Here is a 21,869-nt window from a genome sequence, read left to right on the forward strand (position 1 = left end):
TTTCTCTCATAAGGTTGCAACATTGTACTTTCTATGTATAAACCCGATAATCAATAATCATTTTCAATTTACTAAAGATCCGCATATATATATATAAAAAATATAGTTGGTGTTATTTAGTGACATAAGAGGTGGAAATGTAACAAATTGAGCAGGCACGTAACTTTTAAAACTATGTAAGCACATATATAGATGTATATAAAAAAAATCAATGTTATTGGAAACTAGTGGGCCCAGACTACTAATACATACACACTATATGACCAATCAATAGAAATAAAAACCAGTAATCAGTTGTCAATGGATATAATTTGTATGATCCATGAATAACAAATGTTTCTAGGAATCCGAAAGCATAGTGTACCTTCCCGTCAATTTCTCCCGTGGTGGATTGAATATCGCGGAAATGGTCCTGAGTTGTGCTGCAATACCTCCACGAATTGCATCCCTCGATGTCTCAGTTAGTACATACGATCGAAATAAGTTATATGAATATTGTACGTTTTCATGAGTTTCAGAAACCAGGGGGGGGGAGGTTAAAAATTTTAAAAAAAAAATCTCGAAGTAATGAAGACAGAGAGAGATAGAGAAGAAGGAAGACGAAGAAATAGTGGCGCCAAAGACTTAAGTGGGAAATAACTAACGCTACAAAGACAGAAATCGAATTTCGCTCTCAACAAAATCCATAGCCAAAATATTCTTAACATGCCAAAAGGGTGGTCTACTCAAATACGTAGACTCAAGGAACGCCCTGCTGCCAAGGATGCAAGTTCTGTGTCCATCAGATCCCAATCCCACAAGAGTTTGGTTGTAAGATTGAAATCCGATCCCCGTATCCGGCCCAAACCAGCAGGTTCCCGGAAATCGTCCGGAAGGTTAGAGAAGGCGCTAATTTAGAATTTCAAGAAAAAAAAAATCATCCGACCTCTTGGAAACTAGAAGATTCCAGAATAGGGATGAAATTAGAGTAATAGCTAAGATATCCCTAATTAGAATTTGCCAAAATAAAAAAAAAATTTAAATAAACTGAATTTTGGATCGGTGATTTCAATAACCCAAACATCACCGATGGCTACCCCGCGCAGACACGCCACAGTCTGGGATGTCGTTAATTTCCCTCATCTAATTAAACTAAGAAAAGACATGAAAATACTTAAGGGGACTAGGGGTCGACATCCGGGTACGCTAATGACATGAATATTAATTTAGTAGCAGTTGATTTAATCGGATAGTCCGAACTGAGTTATATGAACACTGCACAATAACTAAATAAGGTAAGCAAAAAAAAAAAAATCCCTGAGAGGCAATGAATGTTAAAGGTATAAATGACCGAAACCCGTACTTTTCGATGATCACAGAATATAGCAGTTGGTTTTCTTAATTATCATTTCTGTCGACCTTTAGAAGTAATTCCCACATGATGCTACCCTATCTATTGAAAGTTTTAAGATTCCGGGGCTATTATCATGAGGTACATAAATGCAAAGTAAGACAATTTCCCAACTACAATTTACTATTCAAGTAGCAAACTCGGTTGGATGAATGTACTGGTGTAGAAGTCAAAACGCGAGAGATCTTTTCTTTTCTTCGTAAACATATTCATATTTTCACTATAAAACATACACTAGGCCTATCCATTTAACTATAGGGGTCATCATCTCATTTATATTTTATATCATATTATTAATATACCATTATATTCATTCATTATCTACTAATTTTCGCGCGAAGTAATATTTTATAGACACCCTATTTCATACATTTTACACGCAGGCCATACACATATTTACATTACACAGTAATAAATATATATAATTATCACAATCTATCACGCTCAAACTACTACACGATAACATTCATCGAACCACGTACTCTTTGTTTCGAAGCACCCAAATTGTATTTACTTCGCAGTTTTTAAAACAAAAATCATACATGTATTTACTGAAAGTTAAGTTGTCAACGATTAATCTATTTGCTGATAAAACTAAAGCAACAATGGAATTTTCTACAGCCACGGGAAAAGAGAATTTAATACTACATTTTTAAACGAACAGTAACAGCATATGGGCTTTACTTCTATTAAGAAAATAGGTGTTCTTTATTTCAACGGATTATTCATTAACTACTGGACCTAGCAAGCTGAAATTTTCAGTACAGTAAGATATCATGCTATTTTATACGAAGGTATACTCATCCGAACCGAAAACCATGTCCACGGGAAGTAATTGGAGAATAACTGTCCAAAATCAAACAATCTAAATCACTAAGTCATGCGATGTCGTACTGTCAACAAACAATTGAGTACCGAAACCGGACGCTGTGGCGCTGTAGTGGAGGCATAATTTACCGTGTACTGAAATCTATACTTGTACTCATTAATCAGAAATTTAATATTTACTCTGGTTTATTTCTGTTAGGAAAATGGTACTAAATTAACACATATTTATACACTGTCCTAACCGAAATTTCACACACTCACACAAGACTACTAACTACATACACCACTGCTAATACTATACATAAAACAACTAACTAAACCAAACATGCACCATTTAGTTACATGCATGTTGACCAAATAAATACTCCCTTCTGATATATACCGTCGGCTCTATTTAATTTAGAGGGGCAAAATGAGAAAGGTAAACACTAGGTCCAATTGACCTGACCAATTGTTTACATAATGACTACCAAAAGTTGATGCCCGGGGGGCACCTTAACGAGGTTTATGGAGGGACCCTTCCCCTGAAAGGGGAAAAGGCCCTAAAACGAACAATAACTAACCCATTCCCCCGCTCGAACTGGTTCAATTTAGAAAAGGGGATAGGAGCCCTTTTAAGCTAACTTAAGCTGCCATTATGATTATTTACAATACTATCAAACCTACTACATACATGCAATTACGAAATAAATAATGATAAATCACATTTACTGTATACACGACCAACATGCACTAATCAGGTCGTAATTTCCCTAATCCCTAATTGAATTTGAAAAGATAAAAAAAAAAATCACTTTCCTATATTGTCTATCCTATCTGGGCAGCAAACATGGCTTCCTGCAAACCGAAATCCTGAATCAGATATTTTCCCCTGGTTTTGCAGTTCTTTCAACAAAAATATGGGTTTCCTGGCTCCTGATTGATCACACAACGTTTACGATGACATTTAGTCTAAATTTTACCTGTTTTACACTCGAAATCCACGTCTTTACCAGCCAGTATAGCGTAGTTGATTTCCACGGCTGTGCTCGTAGAGTCGTTCTTGATTATTCTCATAACATTGCGCCGAAAAAGCCAGAGGTAGGAGAATTCCTCCAATCAGAACGAAAACTTTAGCCGCGGAAATTACAAAGCAAATAGAAATTTGGCAAATCCAGATATAACCGGATCTGAAAGTGACTATGGACTACTGAGAGGGGGTGAGGGAAAGATTAGGTACCTGACTAAATTCTACATTGGTCTGAAATTAAGAAAATTTATATCCAATGACAGAACTATGTTTCGGTATGACGTCAGAATGGTAAACCTTGAAACTTTTCAACTTATATATCAGAAAATGGGATTTACACTTAATCAAAATGTAAATAAATATATTATACAGTGGGAATATGGTTATTAATGAAACCTTTCGATTCATTGTATTTAATTCGAAGTAAAGGGAGTAAATAAATTGTGTAGCTAAACCGAAATTGAATGAAAAAAAAAATTACTAGGTACAGGGTGCGTAAAAAAAAATTGCCATTACTTTCAACTGTAATGGTACATTACAGTTTTCCCCGGCCCATTAACAAAAATTTTGTTAGAATAACAAAATTTTGCTAATTGGGAATACTAACTACTGATGCTTGTTAAATTAACACACTCATTCATCTCATTCAAACGTTACCAGTCACTCTAGGACAGTATATTATATCTACTTGGGGTATTGCGCGAGTAATTCATTACGTTTATCTTCTGTACAATTGAAAATCTTTAAATTTCGAAAATTGTGAGTTCCGATACCTTTTTTTTTTTTTTTTTCAGTAGTGTTCATATAGCAATAGAACGGACAGAAGTTCTAACTGAGAAATCGACAGAGACAATTCGTAAGGCTTCAGCCGTCGACTAGTATATCTGATGACATTAGGCCGCAGTTTCCCGTCTATCACTGCCATTTAATATTGTTCTAGGCTCACCGTTACCACGCACTTGCGAAGGGACTGAATTCTGGGGTCTATTTACATTATTGTTACTATTATTGTTATTATTATTGCCCTGACTATTACCGTTCTCCCTTCTTCCGTACGTCCTGTTAAAATTCCTCCTGGTGTTATCGCCCCTATCCGGGTTCGATTCCATGTTGATACGGTCATAGGGACGATAACTCCGGCGATTGTTGAACATGGGCCGATTCCTAAATAGTCGCCGGCCATTATTGTTGTTTTCTGAGCCATACCCACTAGGATAACGAGATCCAGCTTGGGTATAACTCAGGAAATCTGTCTGGCAACTTGCCGTTACTTTCGTCTTCGTCGGTTTTAGAATTTTTGCCCGTCGGGCGAAGTATCGTTTTGGTGGACCACCAACTTCCTTGCCGCACAAGGCAGCTAAACGTGAGGTGACTTCTCGTACCGTTTGGCACAAGTGGGACGCTATGGCCCGGGACTCATCGGGTGGAAGAGCGTTAACAATAATATCTACCAGTTCGGCCTGAGAGGGATGTTCAGCTATCTGATAATATAGTTCGATAATTTTCCAAGCATAGTCCAAGAGGGATCCATACTTGGAGCGATCATACCGGAGTGATTGTAAGTTTCTTTTTTGGAGTCGTTCGATGTGCTCATTACAATATTCTTCTTTGAAAAGAATCAAAAAATCACCGAACGTCCGGATTTGGTATTTAACCGAGGCAAACCATGCGCCCGAAGCGGCGATCAAACATTTTTCAACTATCTGTAGGCGTTCCCCATCTGTAAGTTTGTACATGTCTAAATATTGCTGCAGTCTCCGCAGGAAAACTCGAGGTAACCCGTTAGTAATGTTCCCATCGAAAGTGGGAAAACGTTCAATATCCCGGAGGGAAACTTTAGAGCTCATACTATGCAGGGCAGGAAAAGAATTCAGTGGAATCAACGCGTTATCCTGAGCAGTTGGGGTTGTCACCGGATTTGCCACCGACGGAGTGGTCACTGAACTGAACGCTCCCATATGACCAAGAGAGGTTTTGTAATTTGTGTTGACCATGTAAGGTTCAAACTTAGGACCCACCACGGCAGTAACCGACGGTCCGGCACATCTCCTTTCCCCTCCTGGCAGCACGCTGTACGATTGTACCATTCCAAAGGTAGAGTGAGCATTTACGCTAGTGACTGTTGTAGTCACAACACTCGACTGCATCGGTACATCGAAATTACTCAACCATGATTTCGAGGTTGGCTGATGCGGGGGACAATACATGGTTGTGTCCCGTGCATCAGGCAACACTTGACTCTTACCCGGGAGGACATTACTTGTTTCTGGGAAAATTTTCCCTGGAGAATCGCCATCAGGAAAAGGATAGGAGATATCAGACTTGGCGATTTGCAATTTAGTAATATTCCCCTTAATACTGTCTACTTCGGTTTGAATTCGACTAATTCTTTGATCAACCGACTCTAGTTTAGTTTCTATTGATAGGTCGGATATTACAACATTCAATCTACTTATTTCAGCCTGCTGCTGTTCAACCTTTTGTTCGATGTCACCAAATCTTTTGTTTGTACCCTCAAACCTTACATCTATTTCGTTTAGTTTCTCATTTGTTTCGTCTCTGAGCTGCTCGGTAGACTGTTGGGCCTGGTATCTAACCTGCTCCAATTCAGTAGACGTTTGCTCTTGCAATTTACTAATCGAAGAGGCAAAGTCTAAACAAATCTGATCAAATTTATTGTTTAATACCTCGAATCGAGCGTCGGTCTCTCGTTTCGAGGTATCAAACTTCTCATTTATCTCACGCCTTAAGTTTTCACTATTCTGATCTATTTTCTGATTTATCTCACGCCTTAAGTTTTCACTATTCTGATTTATCTCACGCCTCATTTCTGTATTATTTTGTTCCATGTTAGAAAATTTTTCATGCATCATTTCCATCATCTGGCGAATTAATGCAGACGTGTCAGACCCTCCAGATGACATTCCTTCCTTCGGGTTTGCCGTCTGATCCCGAGAATCACTGTGATTTTCATTTTTTTCCTCATCGTCGAGGTCAGATATCTCCGCTGGAGATATTTGGCCTCGGTCCTTTTCACAATCCTCACAATATTTTTCTATTTCGCCGGTTTGCACCTTTTCTGCATTTTCAGCAGTGTCATCTAAATTGGAACAAGCAAAGTGGATCCATTTTAGTCCACAACCGGTGCATCTAATTAATCTTCGCGGGGCGCGAGATCTTTTCTCTCTTTCATCTAATGTGCATTGAGTGCACGTGACTTCACACTCGCCCTGTGACACCACAACCTTTTTTGTTGCCATAGCTTTGAGACACTTTACACTTTACAAAAGACAGGATATATATCAAAATACACATATACTATAAAATACTTATTCACTATCCAGACAAGTATTATTCATGACTTAAAGGACTCCCATTCTCTTTCCTTCCTTGAAACCCTTCTAGCGTTTAATTCTAATTTTAGAAAAAAATTTGACACTCCTTCTCTTTTTCCCCCTTAGAAAAGGAAACAAAAATGACAAAGTAGCCAACGACTCTACTTATTTCATTTGACTATAAAATTTCTCTTATTAATTTCAATGTTATAATCAATTCAACATGCCTTCAACCTCACTCTTTGACATTCTTAAAAAAAAATTTCAAATCTATCGGTCGCCATTTAAACTGAGATCCGTTGCCATGGAAACAAACGTTGCCATGACAACCATTCTTATCGCGGTTCACCAATTCAAACTGATTGGCATGATAACTGGTATTATTCAATAAGCATTTTCAGATCCGTTACCACAGTAAACATGGTTACCATGGCAACAGTCTTGTCACGTGTCGCCACTCTAAAACTGAAAAAAGGGGGGCCGTTGTCATAGAAACTACCGTTTCCATAACAACGAATCCTGTCACTGCTTGTCAGTCTAAAACTGTTTGAAGAAAAGAATAAGTCGTAAGTGGGAACCCTTCACCCCTGGTGGGGAGGTTCATGAAGCTATCAGCTTATGTCTAATTACGTTGGAATATATTAGCCGTTTCTTAATTTTGAACATACTAGATTCGATCGAAACGAGAAAACTTTTTATCGGACTTCTAAAGAGAATGACATAAAATAACTAAGTACATGACCGTGTTTATTACATCTAGGATTCCCAGTCACGACCCCCTTTTCAGTTTTATTAAAAAATAGAAGAAGAAGATGAAGAAAGGAAAAGGAAAATAGCAGAGGAAAGAGGTAAAGTAAGAAGGTGATAAAGAGGAAGCTGTTACTGAATATTTTGAAAAAAAAAATATGGTAAAGAAAAGGGAATAATTATCGAATTCCAATAGCTATTGGGTTAATATTTGGTATTAAGGTGATCAAGGGTAGACACATGTTAACCCATACATCCCCGATCTAGATCCATTTAACCCTAGCTATCAAATTATCCCGATCTAGATCTGAGATAGATGAGAAAGTTTGATTTTACAGTTTATTCAATATTTCCACTAATATCCAATATTTGAAAAATAAACGACGAAGTTGATGGCATGTTAGAGTCGACCACAAAGGAAAAAAAAAATCAGAGTATTACATATTCGTAGAAGATTTTGACTCTCACAGTTCTCCCATGCTGATCATTCGTTCAGGCTACTTCAGTCCTTTTTACTTCCTTCATAGAGCCAACTTAAGTTAGTATTAACATTCAATGAGTTTAATTGATAACTACCATTAATTATAATAAGTCACACATATATGTCAAAATAATGGATGCACTTAATACTAAACCTACATTTCACTCACACACGCATTCATATAGGACAATGTATACTTTGGGTTGTATTTAGTTAAATTAAACTAACCTAACTACATTACTATATACATTTATTACATTTCAATAAAAGAAAAATTAGTTGGACATAACAGGGAAAAACTTAATACATGGAAAGAATGTTTCATTAACATGCATAGAAATTCGCTAATTTTATCAAGACCAAATAACACATTTCTCTTCCTATATATATTAAAAGTTGAATTACATAAAAGAGAATTTGACAAAAGAAAAAAAAGTGAAAGACAAAAAATAAAAAAAAAATTCAAAGATAAATACATTTAGGATTCAATGTAATGAATATATATATATCGTTGCGGAAAAGAAAGAAAAAAAAATATAATTGGTTAATCATCCTTAAAAAAAAAAAAAACACTTTAGTAACATTTTATTAGGTCTCTGTCCCAAGAGGAGACATTTCGACGATTTTATGAGTCTTTGTTCTCACATTGATAATAGCTCCTTTTTCCAACTCTCTTTTGCACTGTGGTTTGTGTCCATGAGAGTGTTTAATTGTTTTTGTTTTAGCTATAGACAAATAGTCGCTTCATATCACATATATATGTATATTTCTCATTTCGTCACTCGACGCACTCAATATAAAATTTCAAAGTTTATCAAGGTTAAAAAAAATTTTGAATCCAGTCACAGACATTGAGAACATATTTCCATATTCCGGTATTCACATTAAGTTATCAACTAAACTTCTCTTCATTAAATTTAAGACCAGTAATTTTCTTTATAGTATAGATCTTGTAGTCAAAAGATTCTAGTCACTGAATAGTTAAATTTCTGATCGTAGGGGAAGGATTTGTTTCAGAGTCTACTGATAGAAGATTCGTTGGTGGGGCACACTGTTTCGTAGGTTATTAATTTCACTATGATCTCGCGAATAAATTTGGATGAGGATTAGGGTTATTTTACTTATCTTACGACCTGCTACTTGTTTTACTTACATGCGGTATTTAACATTATATTCAACTTTAATAGTTACAGACATCAGTAACCACTCAACAAAATGTAATTTATTACAATATACGCGGTAACACTATATGTCACAAATAGTTGGTAAAGGTCGGGTGTCAAAAACCTTTGGCAACCTAAATAAAACCAGGGTAAATACCGAGCCCATTACATACATACTCGTATATATATATATTCATATTACTCAATACAATAAATTTTACTTTAATATCCATCGTAGTATTTTGTCGACGTTTAAATTTTACATAACCGTTCATATTCGACAAGTATTCATATTTTATAAATATTTATATTTATTTGGCTCAAAGACAAAACAAAAACCCTGACTATCAAAATTCACTTTTTTCTCTCATAAGGTTGCAACATTGTACTTTCTATGTATAAACCCGATAATCAATAATCATTTTCAATTTACTAAAGATCCGCATATATATATATAAAAAATATAGTTGGTGTTATTTAGTGACATAAGAGGTGGAAATGTAACAAATTGAGCAGGCACGTAACTTTTAAAACTATGTAAGCACATATATAGATGTATATAAAAAAAAATCAATGTTATTGGAAACTAGTGGGCCCAGACTACTAATACATACACACTATATGACCAATCAATAGAAATAAAAACCAGTAATCAGTTGTCAATGGATATAATTTGTATGATCCATGAATAACAAATGTTTCTAGGAATCCGAAAGCATAGTGTACCTTCCCGTCAATTTCTCCCGTGGTGGATTGAATATCGCGGAAATGGTCCTGAGTTGTGCTGCAATACCTCCACGAATTGCATCCCTCGATGTCTCAGTTAGTACATACGATCGAAATAAGTTATATGAATATTGTACGTTTTCATGAGTTTCAGAAACCAGGGGGGGGAGGTTAAAAATTTAAAAAAAAAAAATCTCGAAGTAATGAAGACAGAGAGAGATAGAGAAGAAGGAAGACGAAGAAATAGTGGCGCCAAAGACTTAAGTGGGAAATAACTAACGCTACAAAGACAGAAATCGAATTTCGCTCTCAACAAAATCCATAGCCAAAATATTCTTAACATGCCAAAAGGGTGGTCTACTCAAATACGTAGACTCAAGGAACGCCCTGCTGCCAAGGATGCAAGTTCTGTGTCCATCAGATCCCAATCCCACAAGAGTTTGGTTGTAAGATTGAAATCCGATCCCCGTATCCGGCCCAAACCAGCAGGTTCCCGGAAATCGTCCGGAAGGTTAGAGAAGGCGCTAATTTAGAATTTCAAGAAAAAAAAAATCATCCGACCTCTTGGAAACTAGAAGATTCCAGAATAGGGATGAAATTAGAGTAATAGCTAAGATATCCCTAATTAGAATTTGCCAAAATAAAAAAAAATTTAAATAAACTGAATTTTGGATCGGTGATTTCAATAACCCAAACATCACCGATGGCTACCCCGCGCAGACACGCCACAGTCTGGGATGTCGTTAATTTCCCTCATCTAATTAAACTAAGAAAAGACATGAAAATACTTAAGGGGACTAGGGGTCGACATCCGGGTACGCTAATGACATGAATATTAATTTAGTAGCAGTTGATTTAATCGGATAGTCCGAACTGAGTTATATGAACACTGCACAATAACTAAATAAGGTAAGCAAAAAAAAAAAAAATCCCTGAGAGGCAATGAATGTTAAAGGTATAAATGACCGAAACCCGTACTTTTCGATGATCACAGAATATAGCAGTTGGTTTTCTTAATTATCATTTCTGTCGACCTTTAGAAGTAATTCCCACATGATGCTACCCTATCTATTGAAAGTTTTAAGATTCCGGGGCTATTATCATGAGGTACATAAATGCAAAGTAAGACAATTTCCCAACTACAATTTACTATTCAAGTAGCAAACTCGGTTGGATGAATGTACTGGTGTAGAAGTCAAAACGCGAGAGATCTTTTCTTTTCTTCGTAAACATATTCATATTTTCACTATAAAACATACACTAGGCCTATCCATTTAACTATAGGGGTCATCATCTCATTTATATTTTATATCATATTATTAATATACCATTATATTCATTCATTATCTACTAATTTTCGCGCGAAGTAATATTTTATAGACACCCTATTTCATACATTTTACACGCAGGCCATACACATATTTACATTACACAGTAATAAATATATATAATTATCACAATCTATCACGCTCAAACTACTACACGATAACATTCATCGAACCACGTACTCTTTGTTTCGAAGCACCCAAATTGTATTTACTTCGCAGTTTTTAAAACAAAAATCATACATGTATTTACTGAAAGTTAAGTTGTCAACGATTAATCTATTTGCTGATAAAACTAAAGCAACAATGGAATTTTCTACAGCCACGGGAAAAGAGAATTTAATACTACATTTTTAAACGAACAGTAACAGCATATGGGCTTTACTTCTATTAAGAAAATAGGTGTTCTTTATTTCAACGGATTATTCATTAACTACTGGACCTAGCAAGCTGAAATTTTCAGTACAGTAAGATATCATGCTATTTTATACGAAGGTATACTCATCCGAACCGAAAACCATGTCCACGGGAAGTAATTGGAGAATAACTGTCCAAAATCAAACAATCTAAATCACTAAGTCATGCGATGTCGTACTGTCAACAAACAATTGAGTACCGAAACCGGACGCTGTGGCGCTGTAGTGGAGGCATAATTTACCGTGTACTGAAATCTATACTTGTACTCATTAATCAGAAATTTAATATTTACTCTGGTTTATTTCTGTTAGGAAAATGGTACTAAATTAACACATATTTATACACTGTCCTAACCGAAATTTCACACACTCACACAAGACTACTAACTACATACACCACTGCTAATACTATACATAAAACAACTAACTAAACCAAACATGCACCATTTAGTTACATGCATGTTGACCAAATAAATACTCCCTTCTGATATATACCGTCGGCTCTATTTAATTTAGAGGGGCAAAATGAGAAAGGTAAACACTAGGTCCAATTGACCTGACCAATTGTTTACATAATGACTACCAAAAGTTGATGCCCGGGGGGCACCTTAACGAGGTTTATGGAGGGACCCTTCCCCTGAAAGGGGAAAAGGCCCTAAAACGAACAATAACTAACCCATTCCCCCGCTCGAACTGGTTCAATTTAGAAAAGGGGATAGGAGCCCTTTTAAGCTAACTTAAGCTGCCATTATGATTATTTACAATACTATCAAACCTACTACATACATGCAATTACGAAATAAATAATGATAAATCACATTTACTGTATACACGACCAACATGCACTAATCAGGTCGTAATTTCCCTAATCCCTAATTGAATTTGAAAAGATAAAAAAAAAAAATCACTTTCCTATATTGTCTATCCTATCTGGGCAGCAAACATGGCTTCCTGCAAACCGAAATCCTGAATCAGATATTTTCCCCTGGTTTTGCAGTTCTTTCAACAAAAATATGGGTTTCCTGGCTCCTGATTGATCACACAACGTTTACGATGACATTTAGTCTAAATTTTACCTGTTTTACACTCGAAATCCACGTCTTTACCAGCCAGTATAGCGTAGTTGATTTCCACGGCTGTGCTCGTAGAGTCGTTCTTGATTATTCTCATAACATTGCGCCGAAAAAGCCAGAGGTAGGAGAATTCCTCCAATCAGAACGAAAACTTTAGCCGCGGAAATTACAAAGCAAATAGAAATTTGGCAAATCCAGATATAACCGGATCTGAAAGTGACTATGGACTACTGAGAGGGGGTGAGGGAAAGATTAGGTACCTGACTAAATTCTACATTGGTCTGAAATTAAGAAAATTTATATCCAATGACAGAACTATGTTTCGGTATGACGTCAGAATGGTAAACCTTGAAACTTTTCAACTTATATATCAGAAAATGGGATTTACACTTAATCAAAATGTAAATAAATATATTATACAGTGGGAATATGGTTATTAATGAAACCTTTCGATTCATTGTATTTAATTCGAAGTAAAGGGAGTAAATAAATTGTGTAGCTAAACCGAAATTGAATAAAAAAAAAATTACTAGGTACAGGGTGCGTAAAAAAAATTGCCATTACTTTCAACTGTAATGGTACATTACAACCCAAATACGAAGAGTACCATCAGGGCCCAAAACTCTTGATGCTGAATCCTCGCTGCTACATCACTAGACGTAGCTGGTGTTTCAATATACTTAGTTGTTCTCTACCTTTTCAAATTACGGAGTTCATTACATGACGCGCATGTTGCGCAGTTTCATACTGCCTCGGGTTTTCCTTCCAATGATATACACCTTTCAAATAGCTTGTAAACTTAATGATATTTGCCCCCAACATATTCTAACTGTATATAAAACTGTCCATAGCAAATTCCTCAAATTTCATTCTCAAGCCGTTATAGGGTACCTTTATGGAGAGTTTCGCTTCTTTATCTCATTAAGAAGTACCTAATGGCTATGGACAGTTTTTCGCCCATAAAAAGTCCCCATAGTACATTCCTTAAATTTGGAACCTTTTACTTACACAAGCCATTACGTAAGATAGGTATCATTATGCAGAATTTCAATTCTCTATCTCATTTGGAAGCACCTGATCAATGATGAGTGAGTAAATGCACCGATCTCTGTTTGAGTAAGGACAGTTTTTCGCGCATAGAAAATTCCTGAGCACATTCCTTAAATTTCGGATATTTCTCATATTCAAGCCATTATAAGCTACCTTCGTGTAGACATTCACATCTTCATCTCATTGGAAATTACCTAATGGCTACGGACAATTTTTCGTCTATAAAAATTTTCCCATAGCACATTCGTCACATTTCGGACTTTTTCCATACTCAGGTCATTATAAGATACCTTTATGCAGAGCCCCACGACTTATCTCATTGGGAAGTACAAAATCAATGTGACGAACGAGTGAGTGAACTGATTTCTGCTTGACTAAGGACAGTTTTCACCCATAAAATTTTTCCATGGCACTTCCTTAAATTTCGGACATTTTCCATACTCAAATCATTATAAGGTACTTTTATGCAGAGATGCATCCTTCTATCTGATTGGGAAGTACCTAATTAATGCTATGAGTGAGTCAGTCAGTGAGTGAACCGATTTCTGCTTGGCTAAGGACAGTTTTCACCCATAAAAAATTTCCTTTAGTACATTACTTAAATTTCAGACCTTTTCCCAAGTTCTTAATCAATGTGACGAGTGAATGAATGAACCGATATCTGCTTGGCTAAAAATGGTTTTTCACCCATAAAAAATTTCTCATTGCACATTCCTCACATTTAAGACTTTTTTCACACTCAAGTCATTATAAGGTACCTTTATGCAGAGTTTCACGTCTCTATCTCAATGGAAACTAGCAAATAAATGTGATGAGTGAATGAATGAACCGATTTCTACTTTGCTAAGAACAGTTTACATCCATGAAAAATTTCCCATAGCACATTCCTCACATTACGATCCTTTTCCACACTCAAGTCATGATAAGGTACCTTTATGCACAGCTTCACGTCATTACCTCATTGGGAACTAGCAAATCAATGTGATGAGTGACTGAATGAACCGATTTTTGCTTTGGTAAGAACAGTTTCTCACCCATGAAAAATTTCCCATAGCACATTCCTCACATTTTGGAATTTTTTTACACTTAAGCCATTATAAGGTACCTTTATGAAGAGTTTCACGTTTATATCTCATTGCGAAGTACTTAATTAATTTGATGAGTGAGAGGACGAACCTATTTATGTTTGGCTAAGGACAGTTTCTCGCCCATAAAAAAATTCCCATAGCACATCCCTCACATTTCGGTCTTTTTCCATACTCAACTCATTATAGAGTACCGTTATGCAAAGTTTCACGTTTCTATCTCATTGGGAAGTACCTAATCAATTTGTTGAGTGAGTGAGTGAATCAATTTCTTACTTGGCTAAGGACAGTTTTTTGCCTATAAAAACTTTCCCATAGAACATTCTCAAATTTCGGACTTTTTCCATGCTCAAGACACTATAAGGTACCTTTGTGCAGAGTTTCACGTCTCTGTCTCATTGAGAAGTACCTAATCAATTTGATGAGTGAGTGAGTGAAACATTTTTTTTTCTGGCTAAGGACAGTTTTTCGCCCATAAATAACTCCCATAGCACATTCCTCACATTTCGAACCTTTTTCCATACTCAAGTCATTATAGGGTACCGTTATGCAAAGTTTCACGTTTCTGTCTCATTGGGAAGTACCTAATCAATTTGTTGAGTGAGTGAGTGAATCAATTTCTTACTTGGCTAAGGACAGTTTTTTGCCTATAAAAGCTTTCCCGTAGAACATTCCTCAAATTTAGGACTTTTTTCATACTCAAGACACTATAAGGTACCTTTGTGCAGAGTTTCACGTCTCTGTCTCATTGAGAAGTACCTAATCAATTTGTTGAGTGAGTGAGTGAAACGATTTTTTTTTTCTGGCTAAGGACAGTTGTTTGCAAATAAAAAAAATCCCATAGCACATTAATCACATTTCGGACTTTTCCTACTCAAGTTGTTGTAGGGTATCTTTATGCAAAGTTTCAAGTTTCTATCTCATTGGGAAGTACCTAATCAATTTGATGAATGAGTGAGTGAGTGAAACGATTTTTTTCCTGGCTAAGGACAGTTTTTTGCACATAAAATTTTCCCATAGCACATTCCTCAGATTTCGGACTTTTTCCATACTCAGGTCGTTATAGGGTACCTTTATGCAAAGTTTCACGTTTCCATCTCCTTGGGAAGTACCTAATCAATTTGTTGAGTGAGTGAGTGAATCGATTTCTTCCTTAGCTAAGGACAGTTTTTTGCCTATAAAAACTTTCCCATAGAACATTCCTCAGATTTCGGACTTTTTCCGAACACAAGTCATTATAAGGTACCTTTGTGCAGAGTTTCACGTCTCTGTCTCATTGGGAGGTACCTAATCAATTTGATGAGTGAGTGAATGAAACGATTTTTTTCCTGCCTGAGGACAGTTTTTTGCCCATAAAAAAATTCCCATAGCACATTCCTCAGATTTTGGACTTTTTCCATACTCAAGTCGTTATAGGGTACCTTTATGCAAAGTTTCACGTCTCTATCTCATTGGAAAGTACCTAATCAATTTGATGAGTGAGTCAGTGAGTCAGTGAGCCTGAAAACTGCATATTTTGGGGGTCCAGTACTCGAATATGGTTGAAGATGGGAATGTGAAATTTGGTATATGAGTACATCTGTGGGATATCTCCTTACACTCTGAATTTCATGTTTCTACCCTTAATAGAATCGTTTATACAAAGCCTCGAAATCGGCGATTTTACCCAAAACTCTTGTTCGTGTATAATATGCTTACGGCAGTGCAGACCAGTTTTCATTTTCTTCGCGGAACTTGGCTGCCATGCACTGCCGTGCATGTTGATAATGTGTAGGTCTAATAGTTGTACGGAGCTGTATAAATGTCAACATCACAAATTTAATTGTTTTACTGTATTATCCATATTAACTTAAGAAGTAAGTGAAGATACAATAAAAACTTCCAAAATTCATGGCTCCCAGATAAAAAAAAATAGCAAATAAAGAAATGAGGAATGTCAGTTAAAGATCATACTGTAAACGTTGTAAAGTGTTTTTCAGAGCTCACAAAACTGAATTAAGCAAACATAGGGTGAGTCGCCAATAGTCAACCGCTGAAAAAAAATCTACTTCTAAGCACTTATAAAGCGTGATGATTTCATAGTATTTGACAAAAGTGAATTATTTGCTTTATTTGGGTTCTTTTGTACCATGCCGTGTGTTAACTGCTCACTTTTAAAATTTTGCAGTGATATAAAAATACATTTTACGAAAACTCATCAAAATTCCCACTTGTCGACCGTCATCGCTCAGTAGTCGACCGCTTTCATACTATTAGTCGACCGCGCGCAATTTCTATCGTTTCTATCACGTAGAAGTAATTGATTGCCTTAGGTGATATTTCGAAATTGTATTATTCACGAGATTTGAACTTGACAAATGATTGTATAGATTTTATTTAATTTTCATTAAGGTTTTCTCCTTAGTGATTATAAATGAAAGAATCACGCTATTAGAATTTGATACATAGCTATTTTATTTGGAATAATGGATTTGAATATTAAATAGATCTTCCACGTGAAACAAGACTTCTCTCCTGTGTTATATGCACACGTTTCTTATCACTTATATTACGGTTTTACAAATCCTAAACAAAGTACGAGTCTCTAATAATTTAGAAAATCCTAAGTGTTCACTTTTCTCCTGTGTGAAATATGTTTCTTTCCGGTGTTAGGTTTCTCTCCTGTGTCACTTGAGCACATCGAGTTATCTTCTCATGTCATAAGGCTTCTCTCATGTGTTACTTGAGCACATCGAGTTATTTTCCTCATAATGTTAAGGTTTCTCTCCTCTGTTATTTGAGCACTTCGAGTTATCTTCTCATGTATGATAAGGGTTTCTCTCCTGTGTTACTTCAGCACATCGAGTTATTTTCTCATATATGATCGGTTTCTCTCCTTTGTTACTTGAGCACATCGAGTTGTCTTCTCATATATGATAAGATTTCTTTCCTTTATTACTTCAGCATGTTGAGTTATCGTCTCAAATATGATAAGAGTTTCTCTCCCGTGTTAGGTTTCTCTTTTCAGTACTTGAGCACATTGAGCTATCTTTTCATATAATAACAGTAAGTTCCTAATTGTTTATTCAAATCATTTATATGGTACAATCTGCGCACAGGAACTGCTTATCTGCAAGTTCTTCCCATTTATACCCAGACTAGCAGCGTTCACCCCGCTTCGCTGGGTCACCCCGGAACGCAATAAACTTTGTTACTTAGATAATTTTTACTTTTCGCTTTCAAGTGATATGATAAAAACCATAGAAGATTGCAGTAAATGGTTAACATTATATCGCCTGTCATTTATGTTAACCCGCCGAGTGACACGGTCATGTGGGTTGCATATAAATACGGTTAGATTTACCTATGATGAGCTAACAAAGGATTTGTACGTTATGGACACTTGAATGGTCAATTATCTCAAGACACTGGTAATTGAAAATTAAAGTGATATGATAAAAACCATCTAGGGTCCAAATCTTAATAACCCCCCAAAAATGAAAGAAATTGGTTCAGCCGTATTAGCGTGATGAGCTAACAAAGGATTTGTACGTTCTCTTTTATATATATAGATAATTCGGTACACCGAAGATGAAACCATTTATCACATTGATCGCAACTCACTGGTTTATCCTCACTTTCCAAAGCAAAATCGTTTATTATCACTCCACATCCTGCGCATATAGCTCCATCGCCGTAATCAATTGTATCTTCTTCATTGTGATGTTCTTCTACAACAGCAGTGGTCGTCTTCTTCGATCGTTTCTTTGGATTTCCAGTTTGTTGCTCTTTTTCGCTGTTCTTTCATCCCTTTTGCGTTTCTTTTCCTCCTCTAGTTTCTTCTGTTCTTGTTTTGCAGTCAGTGCGCGGCGATATTCTTCTGAGCTAATTGCAAACGGTATCTTCTCTACCTTATTCTTAGGCTTTTTGACTGGACTCTTAGGCCAGAACAGATGCTTTTTAAAACTTGGCGTTATATATATATTGGTGGACATAACTGATTCTTTGTTTGGCACAATACTGATTTGATCTTTCTCTTGTGCTGCAATGACGTCGAATTCCTCAGGTATCGTTGGTAGAATAGATGTTATATTCACTCTGTTTTCAGTTGTTGCACTTGGATTGGCTTCAACAGCCAATGACTGGAGAAGATCATTTAGTAAATCCTTTCCAACAGGGAGAGTAGCTTGAGACAAGTGTTCATTGTTGTCATCAACTACAGGGATTTCACCAACTGCAACTTCGTCATATAATGGTAAGTTGGCACTTTTTATCATCAGTTTGTAGTGCTTCGTCCATCGGCTTTTCTGCTGGAAGTTTCAAAACTTCAAGAACTGCGTTGAAGTCAACCGCAGCCTTTTGAAGTTCATCCTTGTACACAGTAATAACTTTTCTGCAGTACGAAGGTCTTCTTCACTAACATTTGGCTGAGTGGAAGTACTTTCTATGTTTTCACATACACTCTTGATGCATTTTGTGTAGTCAACAGCGTCCTGATTAAAAGGATACAGTCCACATTTGCGAAACCCATTCTTTATTGTTTGACGGTGTGCTGCTGTTGCTAGGACCTTTGCAATAAGTGGTGCAAACTGAACTCTTGTAATAGAAGATAAATTATTTTCCGTTAGATAGCTGCGTACAACGAATTTCCATTTGTTTTTAACGCCTTAAAGACGGATACATCGCATGGTTGCAAGATGTGTGTTGCATGAGGGTACAGGGCATACAATATGATCTCGTTGTTGTCACAAAATTTGCTTACTTCACAAGTTAAGTGAGTTTTGTGACCATCGATGAAAAGTATTACAGGCTTAGGTACATCGTGATCTAATAGCCATTTATTGAAACCATTGGCGACCCACTCAAAGAATGTCTCACTAATCATCCAGCCAGATTCGGATCGTCCTATCACAATCGAAGAGGGAATATTGGACACAATATCTCTGGGTACTCGCGACTTGTATGGATAAACGATCATTGGACCAACGGTTTCTCCCGAAGCACTAAATGTTCCTAGAAAAGTAAGGGTTTCCTTTTCCTTATCTTAAACCTCATAAATATTCTTCCAGCCTTTTGGTCCCAAAATTTTTCCAGATGATGGGCACAACTGAAAAGAAGATTCATCCGCATTAAAAATTCTACGTGGATCTTCTAGAATGGAAAGATTGTTCGTACTGGTGAGGTAGGTCTTAAGATCATGAAACCACGAACGTATATATTCTTCTTTTACGAAACTTCGGCAGACATTGATAGGCTCAGCTGTCCTCACTGCAATATTTGGATGTCTCTTCAAGAAAGATGCATACCATTTCTGCCCAGGTCTGTTGTTTTTAAATGGTGTTTTGCGTTTGTCGTCTAAAACTATTTTCTGTACTGAATTTAAGAGGTTATGCTTCTTTCTGGGGAAACCACGTTGAGAAAGTTCAATAAGCCAGTTTGCAAGGGCTTCTTCTTCTGTTTCACTGAGATAAGTACAGCGTCCCATTTTCCCAGTTGTTTCTGGTACCCGTCCATGTAATTTGTCTAAAACTGGTGTCTTTGGCATACCAAACCTTTTACAGGCCTCACGAACTGAAAGTTGTTTTGTTCTTACAGCTTCTAAGGCGCACTGCATATCAAATTCCAAATAGCGGAAAAATTTTCTTTTATACCCCGGAGCCATGCTATCTGTCAAAAATACATAAAATTAAAAATGCTTCGCCATATTTCTAACAACAAAATGCATTACTATATTATAAAGCAGAAGTAATCAAGAATATATTAACAAAAGTTGTTTTTCAATATTGATAATCTTAATATTTCAGTGTTCTTCCCGAAAGCAGGTTCTGACCTGAAAAAACCTGAGCCGAGTGAATCGATATTTTTTATTGCCATTAATCGGATGATGATGACGTCCCAAGGACGTGAGACCTAGAGTTTAACGTGAACTCCGAACCAATTGTATTCCCATGGAAAATTGAACCCAGGTCTTTATTACAAAGCAGCATACTTTAACACTTACTTGAATTTTGTTGAATTTATTTATGTCCTTTAAGCATTTGTGGCACAGGACGGGATAGGGAGGGAGAAGGATGAGGAAAGGTGTCGGCCAGAGCCTATTATGTAGGTAACATCATGACATTCGCCTGGTATAACTGATAAAACCCCTAAGAAACCTGTCAGAAGGGCCGGCATTGGGGTTTCAACCCGCACATCTCTCCATTCCCAATTCGTAATCCAGCAGGCTAGGCCAGTGGCGGCGGTTGGACGTTAAAAGTGGGGAGGCAAACATGATCTTAACACTTGTATATCAATGTTAGATTTCCTGGTTGTTTCTAACAATGGTTGATGAAAGGTTGCATAACTAATAGGATAATATCTTTTTCACTTAAAATTCCGTATATCGTATTTCTGTTTTATTAAGTAAATTCGTAAGAGCAATACAGGTAGGTACCTAGCCCTTTATACTCTTAAACAACGAAAGTACAAGAAGAGATTTGATTCCTTGCTCATGAATATCTTACAATTCTGTCTTGAAAATTGTGTGATCAGATTATTTAATAACAAATTTGCAAAACAAATAAATAGAAAGGATAATATTAATCATAGTAATGAATAATGATGTTTGTTTTGCAGAAATTATATTAAAACTGACAATTAATGAACAACTTATACTTTTAATTCCACACATGCCATTAAATGAATGTTTTTACTCTTAGAAAATGAAATACAGTAAGTACTGCAAGCATATGCTATGACATTTAAGGAAATATGCAATTGCAATATTAACTGCTTTGAATTGCAATTAAAACACAATTCCTGTAGCTTTCTTAACTCCACGGGAAGACAAATATCCAATACGTACTCACACAACGGCAAATATCATATGGCACCATTTTTTTATTTTTTATTTATTTATTTATTTTTTTTGTATGAACCAATAACACATACAAAACCTTTACCAGGGTGTTCACATTCTTGTAAATAAGTGGAAGTCAGTGAAAGGTCAGAAAAGTAAAATGTGTCAGGTGAAGTCAGGGAAATGGCAGATTGGTCAGGGAAAGTCAGGGAAAAATCGATTTAGGTCCGATGTTCAATTACTGAATTTATGAAATAGGGTTGACTTCTTTACTGTTACTGGATGCAAAATGTAGTGTTCTCTGATATAGTTGTTGAAACTAATTTTCTGCGAAAAACACATATCTAACTGCATCCTGGCATATTTGCTCAAAAGAGTAGACGCTTTTCTAGAAGAATTGCATGGTGCCAAGAGGATATCTGAA

At 36.3% G+C, this 21,869-nt stretch overlaps 1 protein-coding gene across 1 annotated transcript; it reads right to left on the reverse strand.

Moving 5' to 3' along the window:
- Positions 1-19,651: 19,651 nt before the first annotated feature.
- Positions 19,652-20,269, reverse strand: LOC145676765 (uncharacterized). Its single transcript, XM_081747573.1, has one exon. The coding sequence runs from the start codon at positions 20,267-20,269 to the stop codon at positions 19,652-19,654; it is 618 nt and encodes a 205-aa protein (XP_081603699.1).
- Positions 20,270-21,869: the final 1,600 nt, after the last annotated feature.

Source organism: Thermobia domestica, unplaced genomic scaffold, assembly GCF_964235325.1.
Source record: "Thermobia domestica unplaced genomic scaffold, izTheDome1.hap1.1 HAP1_SCAFFOLD_360, whole genome shotgun sequence".
NCBI classification, from domain to species: domain Eukaryota; kingdom Metazoa; phylum Arthropoda; class Insecta; order Zygentoma; family Lepismatidae; genus Thermobia; species Thermobia domestica.